Source organism: Gadus morhua, chromosome 22, assembly GCF_902167405.1.
Source record: "Gadus morhua chromosome 22, gadMor3.0, whole genome shotgun sequence".
In the NCBI taxonomy this organism is placed as follows: Eukaryota; Metazoa; Chordata; class Actinopteri; order Gadiformes; family Gadidae; genus Gadus; species Gadus morhua.
In genome coordinates, this window is record NC_044069.1 from 17,347,444 (window position 1) to 17,357,443 (window position 10,000).

The window sequence follows — 10,000 nt, forward strand, 5'->3', positions numbered from 1 at the left end:
GGAGCCCGGTAGGTAACATGGGAGTAATTATTTTATAAAGCGAGCGGGAAGGGGGAGGCTGGGGGGGGGGGGGAGTTGACTAACACATCCTCTGCAGTTTTTAGACCACCGTCTTATTGGATTTGACCTCTGATGCTCTAAGAGTTAAATCCTACTGGCATTTTTACTTGGTTCTTTGTAACATTGGTGGCTTTGAAATACACTCTTTGTAGTCACTTTATATAGGAAACACAGTTATGAAATTCGAGACGGAAACAGCACCATCAAAAAAGGGTTCAGTCGATATGCTCCAACATAAGAGAAAGTAGCAGAACTCGCAGGAGAGGGTTATAGGAGCCGCAGCTTGGTCCAGCGTTCTTACTATAAAAGATATGGATGCGCCAAAACTCATTTAAAAAGAAATGCTGCTCAAAGAACCTCAAGGACTTCAGCCTCCTGATCAAAGGGTCAACCAGCGACCCAGATGAGGGGCGCATGCAGTTGATTTCAAACAGCCCACTGCGGAGCGGAGCCGCGGGATCCCCTGGGCCCTGCACAGCTGCTTCCGGGCTCTGGTCAGGGGGAGCTCCCTTACAGAGCTGATGTGGATAGTGGACCAACGCTGGAGGAGCTGACTGATGTTACTGGTCAGTGGCCCTTAGGTCTGGCAACGGGCATTGAGGGACTCTCAACAGAGTTTTACAAACATCTTTAGAATGACTTGAATGATATTTATATTTTATAATAGCAACTGTATCAATCGACACTTCTCTAAGGATCGGAAACGTCGTTTCTACAAACCCTGCGTTGTTGTTAGGCAGAAGGACTTAGTTCTTTGCTAAATAGTCAAGCAGCAGTTTATGTCATTGTGGAGTGTGTGTGGTTGATAGCAGTTTTTGTGTCAGACTGACTGGTGAGGCTGCACATCTGTTGCACATTGAGGAATCAATGTGCAACAGGTTAAACCAGCCATCCCAACACACACTAGAGTAGATCACGTACATGGCAGCAGGGCTCTCCTCGTCCTCCTTTACCTTTGTCTTCCAACACCCCCACCCTGCGTCCCGGCGACCATTTAGGTGGATTGAAGCTTGGGCATTGCTGTAGCCGTTTGAAATGACAAAAAAGATAATGATGAACTGATGTCTCATTTCCTCGTGATGGATGACATTTGAGAGTCATACGTTACGAGGAAATGTCCACAAACACATTCAGAGCGATCTAAGGTCCTGAGGTGTGTTTGTCTATTCCGCCCCCTTACACACACACACTCAAATCCGGCATGATATAAAAACGTTGCCCTCCCGGCTATGCAGCGGTTGGTAAAGTCCTGTGTCTTGAGACCTTGAACAAATCACAACATAGCCGCCCCCAGCCCCCATTACCCCCCCTCTCTCCTGAGTCGGCAGACGATTTATAGGGGGGAGGGGGGGTTGCCGAGTGGGTGGGAGCCTTAACTGGATTAACACATTTCTATAAGTCACTCCTTCAAGCATGGGAGATTTTGTACATCAGCAGGAACCTTCAGTTGTATCCGGCATGGGGCTGTTTGAGAACCTTACACCCTGCAGGGCATATCAGTCAGCCTGCTCTTCAGGAGGCAGGAGGTGGGAGGTTCTTGCTCTTCCTGTACGGTCCACATGGATCTGCCAATGGTTGGAGGGAGATGACATCATATCTTCTGTCCACGATTGTGGAGGTGGTCAAGCTCTTTTGCTTGGGAGGGGATTAGCTTGGGACTGCTTTGAGCGATGAGACGTGGGTCTGAGGACGGGGGTCCATCTTGGCTGGTTGCTCCTCCTGGGGTGGGGGGGGGAGTGGGAGGAGTGGGGCAATAGTCTCCTTACCTTTACAACCCCACAGTTGTGTTGTGTAAACTGCTGAATGAGGGAGAGTTGTTCGAAAGAAAATACTTGGCATAGGATTTAATTTCATTGAGAAAACTCTTCCTTTTATTCAGTCGGTGTGTCCCTCTCTCCCCTGGTTGCAGGACTACAGGGACCACCTGGTGTTCCTGATCACAGTGCCCACCACACTCCTCCTCTTCCTCTCCATCTTCATCCTGGTATGCATCGAGTCGGTCTTCAAGAGGATGCTGCGTCTCTTCTCCCTCCTCATCTGGGCGTGTTTGGTTACCATGGGTTACCTCTTCATGTTCTCCGGCGGGATACTGTGTCCCTGGGACCAGGTATGTGTGTGTGTGTGTGTGTGTGTGTGTGTGTGTGTGTGTGTGTGTGTGTGTGTGTGTGTGTGTGTGTGTGTGTGTGTGTGTGTGTGTGTGTGTGTGTGTGTGTGTGTGTGTGTGTGTGTGTGTGAGGTGCCAGCCTCATGCAACAGACTAACCCAGATTCTGTCGCCAGGATTCCCGCTGCAGACAGGAATCCTATTTACCGGTGCTAGTGCCTTGTCTTCATCAATTTATCAAAGCCCAACTCACCCTCTCTCCATCTTCCCCTGCTCCTCCTCCACCCTCCTCCACCCTCCTCCACCCTCCTCCATCCTCCTTCCTCCTAGCACCCTCTTCCTTCACACACACTACTCCCCCCCCCCCCCTGTTAGGACCCTCCCTTCTTCCTGCCTTTCTTTCTCTCACAAGACACTTTATGTAATAATCTTGTTCAATGATGAAATGTGAATCTTACTTTTGATATCGGTATGTGGTCTGTCTTTGGGCCTGCCGGTCTGTGTGCCTTTCTGCCAGTATAACAAAGGCTGTTTGGTGGATCATTTTATCATCAACCTATAACCCTGGCAGTATTAAAGCCATGCAGTGGGAATCAAAACTTTAATGCTGGCAGTGTGACATCATTTTGCAATCATTGTTGAATTATTGATTGAGTACACGTCTCCGATATGTGTGAATACGACTCATATTGATTATCTCCGGCTGTGAGTTGCATGTGTGAAAAGGAAACTCCGGAGTGATCGGGAGTTGATGGGGGAAAGGCCTGTAGACTGTACCAAGCAGCCAGGATGAAACTCAATGCTGATGAGTACATTTAGAAAGACAGAGTTCACAATGTTGGCTGAGAAACAATCATCTCCACGGCTGCAGAGAGACCAGAGTGCCATTAAGAACAAGTGGCCAGCCAAAGAAATAGGGGGCGTGCATCAACTTCTAGCTATGGTCAACTCTGTATGCAAATTTGTACCTCATCCAGCAGGACACACAACACAACTCAGATGTTAAGCTTATTATGAAATTCAATGTCAATTCAAATATATTTTTTGTATAGCCCTTAATCACAGATACAGTCTCAAAGAGCTTAACAGGCAAATATAAGAGGGCAACAAAACAACAGAGTAGCGTTTGAATAGTAACCACCAGAAAGAATTTGAGGAGCGAATGGATTTAATCTTGCCTGCACCTTTGCTGAATTCAAAATCCTTTAGTCAATATAGCCAGGAAGGGTATCGCCCAGGAAAAGAGCTGCTACTTGCAGACACTGTACCCAGAGCTTAGGATAGTTCAGAGCCAAACCAGCTTTACGAGCAGCATGACAACTATGTGATGCTAATGGACTATTACCCTCACCACACAGGAATAGCTTCACTGAAGAACACTGCAGTTGCCTCGGTGATGATGACTCACGTCAAGTCAATCCTCTCGCTATGTCATACCTGACCGTCAGAACGGACGATGGACTAGGCATTTTCAGACTTTGAACTAGTGATGTAAATTCATTCTACTATCCCTTATAGACCCCACAATATTGAAGCTATCTTTATGTTATCACATCTTTGTATTGCTAACACCAGTTTTGACAAGTTTCTACTGGTACACGTTGAGTGGTCAAGACAACACCATATCAAGTTGTACTGGTCTGAGATAAGTCAGACCCTATTGGCATGGCTTGTTTACCACTCCTCCCACACCAATACAGACTGGATTATACCTGGACTCAGCAGATGCTTCATAACACACCTCCAGTGTGCTCGTCCGTTTACCTTGTTCCTCAGAATAAACCATGCGTTGAACCATTACCACTCTCTGAGTCATCCTTCGCCCCGGAACCACGAAAAGAGAGGATTAAAATGAGCTGTCATCACTAGTGGAAAATGGAGTGGAAATGAAGAGCAGTGTGCTGTGGCTGTGTGCAGGTGTCCTTCTTCCTGTTCATCGTGTTCGTGGTGTACACCATGCTGCCCTTCTCCATGCGGGGGGCCGTGATGGCGAGCGTTCTCACCTGCTCTTCCCACACCGTCACGCTCTGCGTCTGCCTGGCGTCCAGCATCCAGGACCAGGACTCGCTGCGCTGGCAGGTGAGACGCTCGCACACACACAGACACACACACACACACACACGCCCACTGACTCAAACAAGCATGTACGATAGGTAAGTAAGACCCTCATTCTCATCTTCAAGACCGCTTATCCAGGGTCGGGTCGCGGGGGGCAGCAGCTCTAGCAGTGCAAATATTCATGCTACACAAATACTACAGCACTACAGTACAACTACTACATACATGTGCACATAATCGTCTTTGAACGTTGTGTGTGGTTCTTTAAAAACATCTGTAAACGTCTATTTACCGATCAGAGTTAGAAGAACTTGGAAGAGTAGTGTCTGTAATTCATGTAAATGCTGGACTGAGGATAGCAGTATAAACATTGACACAATACTGAAAGAATTTAAATATTGAATCCTCTTCGCCTTGTCCTTTTATTGTGTCTCTCTCATTCCCTTGTAAAGTGAAAGGCTGTTGCATAGGATTAGAATGTTGATACTTTTTCGGAATATTATAATATAATGCAACAATAACGCAAGGATAATATTGGAAATAAATATTGCCTTTGGATCAGGATAAAGGCAAATCTGTCGGCATACAGCCACAGTTGACCTGTTCCATTGTTATCTGTGTTCATCCCATTCATTTTAAACCAGCATAACCAGCAACACCCCCACTCCCGAGCGTAATTAACACTGGGAAATATTAACTGAACAAAGGGTGTGTTTGTGCATGCTCGGCTCTGTGATCACCTGTGTGTATGCGTGTGGATTCAACAAAACACACCACAGGTTAAGTTAAGTCCCATCAAACATTGTATGAGAGAACAACTGGAAAAGGCACTTCAGATGAAAAGGCTCCGAAAGTGTGTCAACAATGTGTAGCAAGGCAGCAAAGGGCCAAAGCTCATGGAAACAATGGCCACCTTTCATCAATCACACTGACACAGAGCGACACATTATATTAGTCACAATACCAGCTAATAAGTACATAGAAATATACACATGGATTAAGGTTTACCAAGGCAAAGTATCCTTTTTATTTGGCTTCAATCAATTTCGCGACGTGAAACTTGGTAAGGGGATTACAGACCCCTGTTAAATATTGATCTATTGAGCCTTTATCACTGATGGAAACAGCTTCACTCTGCTCTGTTGGTTTGAATCACCTTTACTTGCTTGGCAGTACAGCGTTGTGAGCTTTACAAAATGTGGTGTTTTCGGAGGTTGTTGACTGAGGTTTGGCTTCAAAATGCACCTTAGAATTAAAATGTGGATCACCTGGCCAGCAGTAACACAAAAAACTGAAACAATTTATGGCAGCTCAACTCATAAACAAGTAAGTTTTCTGGTTTTCAGTATATCATAGAGCTGTCAAGCGATTAAAATATTTAATCGTGATTAATCGCATTAATGTCATAGTTAAATCTAATTAATCGCAAATTATTTTTCTATGCTAAATATCCCTTGATTTTTTTGTCCCATAATTCTTCTCATTTTAATTCTCTTATCAACATGGTGAAGTGCATCAGCTTGCCTTGTGCAAATGATTTTTTATTGATAACAACATTGGCATATACACTGATCAAAACAGGACGATACAAAAAAAGAGCCTATAGTGCAATTAAACGACTGCTTTGAACAAATGTCATTTGAACATAGCAGTCAGGCTACTGCTTCTTTGTTTTGAGCCAAAGAAAAAAAAAAAAAAATTTTTTTTTTTTTTTTTTAATAAAATAATTGCGTTAATCGCGCGATAAAAAAATTAACGCCGTTAAATTTGGTTTGCGTTAACGCCGTTAATAACGCGTTTAACTGACAGCTCTAGTATATCAGTATAAATTCTCATTATAATGACATCTTGAGAAATTACCATCCTCTTCTCAAATTGCATCTATGAATGAAATTCATACTGAGTGTATATATGCTTATTCTCAACCACCCCTCCTTGAATTGAATAGAGCATTCACAGATACATTTGAGTTACTATGAGCTAACAAACTATGCTCTGAACTATTATTCTTTTATTATATGTCTGAGAGCACAACAGCAGCCACGATTGATAGTTTCCCATACATGGATATATATTTTTAAATGTTTCAAATCTTATTTCATTGTAGAGCAACACATTGCTTCACTCTCTCTCTCTTGCGACCACATTGACAGCGGGCCGTCTGTGAATTGCCCGTGTTCTCCAATCTGAATCAAAACATAATGATCATGAAGGATGGCTGTTGGCTTCTTCCTTCAGAGGAGAGGGCTGGGGGAACTCAGTAATGAAATCAATCCACAGTTCACAAATTGATTATGAGTATGAGGGATGCCAGAAATACCCCAAAAACTAAAATCAAATTCAGGGTCTATCATTGCTAGTACTCGGGTATTCTTTTTGTTGGTGCTTTTTTTGCGGTGAAAAAGTATGTGATACTGTTTGGGGAGTGGGCGTGACCGGGGGGGGGGGGGGGTGAATGTGGTTTGGAACTCATTTTTCTTTCAGGGCAGAACAATAAACAAACCATGCTCTCACATCAACAATACTGTTAATTCAGAGAGAGAGTCTGTAGGTTTACAGAATTCAGAGATATTTGACAGGGACGAAAATAAAAACTACAGATGCTCCCGAGACAAACAAGACAAGTGACGGTAATCAAACAGAAAACAAGTCTAGAAAATATAACAAAGCTATCTTGTTCTTGGGTTCACCTTGAATGTGGTGTGAGAGCCCTGTGTATCATATGTCTGAAAACTCTGGCTGACAGTATGAGACCCATTGAATTAAAAAGACACTTAGAGACATTTAACCCCAGTCACGTCAATAAGCGAGTTATTTCAGAGAAAAGTTGGTGAATATGGTCACCCGGAACATCACTTTGTTAAAACTGCATGAGTGAACAAAAAAGCTGGAATCGCATTCTACAGTCGCATACAGACCGCTGCAAGAAACCACAAACAATGGCACAGCTCTACTCCCCGGCCCCGCATATCTAGATAAGATGGCAGCTATGGTTGATGAGTCAAGCACTTCAAATTGAAGGCTATCCCTTGGTCAAATGATTCAGTTGCAAGATGTATACTGTGACATTCCAAATTGTATTAAAGTTTTCGTAAGTGGACGAGGCCACTGACAGAAATAAAGACTTTATTATATTGATATATTCATTGCTTAGGATCTCTTTGTCACATCACTCACTGTGTGAGGATTTGCAGTTTTGCATGCACGAGCCAAGTCGAGCGACAGCTGGTGAGCTTACCTGACAGAACATGGGCTGAAATGGGAACATTTTTGTTTATTTGCACGGAGGATGAGGCCATGGCAGGAAAAAGGGAGGGATTCCAGGCAATAATTCAGAGGGTCTCGCCAAATACGGATTTGGCGCACTGTGTCATGCACAGAGAAGCGCTAGCATCAAGGCAGATTAGCCCTGAGCTAAACAAAAATTATCTATGTTGTAAGCGTGGTCAATTTAATAAAAACAAGTCCCTGAAAGCACGGCTTTTCTCCACACTTTGTGAGGAGATTGGAGCTGAATGTTCAGTTGTGTTGTTACACAGTGAGGCTACATGGCTCTTGCCAGGTGTTGTTTTGAGTCTTTGAGAAGAAATGTCTGTGTTCTTGGAGGAAGAGCGTATGAAAGTTCCAAGAAAGTTTGGTGAAGAATTAATCTCTGTTGAAGCTTGGCATCTCAACATATTTGGAAAGCTGAATTAATTAAATCTTCAGCTTCAGGGAAGAGACAAGCACCTACCTCACCTGGCAGACAAGATCAGCGCATTAAGCTTGAAATGTGGGGCAGACGACCTGATCAAGGTAATACTGATTCCTTTGAGAATCTTGTGGAATTTGCACGAAACCAGTGATCATCCTCAACAGTGGTTCCATGTCTTAAGGCGCACATCTCTTCCCTGCAAGGATTCTTCATTTGTCAAACAACAATGCTCAGTATGACGTGGGTGGGTGAGAGATCCATTCAATGCAGCACACCTGCTGTCTCTGCTGAAGGGGACCAGTTCATCAAGATCTGACTCCACCATGAAGCTGAGGTTTAAAGCTCAGACACTGGGTGAATTCTTGCTTGGTTTGGAGAGGGAGCATTTATAGGGCACAGGGCTACTGGCATTCCTCTTCCCTTCGCCACATCGTATCTCTGTGAGATATTTCTTCTATTGCCTGTTTGAAAAAAAAGTACAGATCTAAGTTCAACATTGAGCAGGACTTGAGAGTGGCACCGCTTCAGACAGCAGGAGGAACGAACTAGAAACACAGGGATAGAATTTTAGAAAGAAGGATTATAGAAATGCTATGCTATAGCTCTAGCATATTGTGAATGCTTTGGTTAGTCACATTAGAAGCAACATAATGTAAAAAACAGTTATTGTTCCTGATTTCCCAGAAACAATTATCCCTGCCTAAATAGGCTACATGCAGAGTGTTTCATACGGTGGCATCTGGTCAACATTTGAGTCCAATACAATCTTGACACAATATCTAATATATATATATATAGTATATACAATTTTTTTTAGATATATATATATATATGTTTGCAAATAAAAATTTAGCACAAATTGTGTTGACTTATACTCCTTCTATTTCCTGGTGTCCTGGGATGGAAAATCTCCCGTGATCAAACACGGTCAGAACTGAACACTGAGGCCAGAGCTGTGTGTGCGCGTGTGTGTATTTGTGTGTGTGCGTGTGTTTTTGGCTCAGATCCTGGCCAACGTCATCATCTTTACGTGTGGGAACCTGGCGGGGGCGTACCACAAACACCTGATGGACCTGGCCCTGAAGCAGACCTACCAGGACACCTGCAACTGCATCAAGTCCCCCATCAAGCTGGAGTTCGAAAAGCACCAGCAGGTACGGACACAACAAGCACACCAGGAAACCCACCGTAGAGTCCTCATTATAGACCTACTGGTCCATGGCCTTTTATATTGCGTTGGACATACAGACGTTACCTCACCTCCAGTGAAAAGGATTATATACTATCTGAATAGACAGCCAATTCAATTCGATTTGCAGGTGGAAGGTCACGACACCATTTCATGTTTTATGTCCATGCGTGACGTCTTGGCTGCGAAGAAAAGTCGGTCAAAATGTACTCAGAAGACATGTGCACGTGTTCTGTGTCAACGGGTAAACAGCATTTGGACGAAGCTGATGCTTTGCACACTGATTCATTTGGCTCATTCATAATGAATATCTCATTCTACTTTAGTCAAATAAATCCTTAATCTTGGCCCCCGCAAAGTGTTCAGAGTCAAAACGCAAATATAGATTCAGGGAAAGGTCGAGAAATATAGAACGGTGAGGGAGAACTCTATATTTAGACCAGCGCTGCCTTCACCACCCCGCCCCCTCACTGCCGCTGTACTTAAATGTCCGCTGTATTTTAGGAAATGAGCCGGCGGTGATAGAGAACAACATAATGACCCTCTCTGCCCGGAGCTGCATTTATCAGTCTCAGCCCCGCAGGCAGTGTTGTGCCGTCGCACGCGCATGCAGGCCTTCATACACACAAACACGCACATGCTCTCCCGCAAACAAACACACGTGCACGCACACATGCACAAACACGACATAGACACACACACAAACACACACAAACACGAGTACACAAGCAAACACAAACACACAACCAAAAGTAGGTGTAAAGTCACACGCACACACACGGTAGGTTCACACACCCAATCACACACAGATGAAAACACAACCACAAGTAGGTTTGAAGTCACACACACACACACACACACACACACACACACACACACACACACACACACGCACA

At 44.1% G+C, this 10,000-nt stretch overlaps 1 protein-coding gene across 5 annotated transcripts in view; it reads left to right on the plus strand.

The window, feature by feature from the left end:
• adcy2b (adenylate cyclase 2b (brain)) overlaps window positions 1-10,000 on the plus strand; it is a 33,626-nt gene that overhangs the window by 2,891 nt on the left and 20,735 nt on the right. For all 5 annotated transcript variants that reach the window (XM_030347085.1, XM_030347081.1, XM_030347083.1 and 2 more), the window contains exons 2-4: window positions 1,970-2,167; window positions 4,081-4,242; window positions 8,920-9,069. In XM_030347085.1, the coding sequence (XP_030202945.1) occupies window positions 1,970-2,167; window positions 4,081-4,242; window positions 8,920-9,069 (510 nt within the window). The remainder of the gene's footprint in view (window positions 1-1,969; window positions 2,168-4,080; window positions 4,243-8,919; window positions 9,070-10,000) is intronic.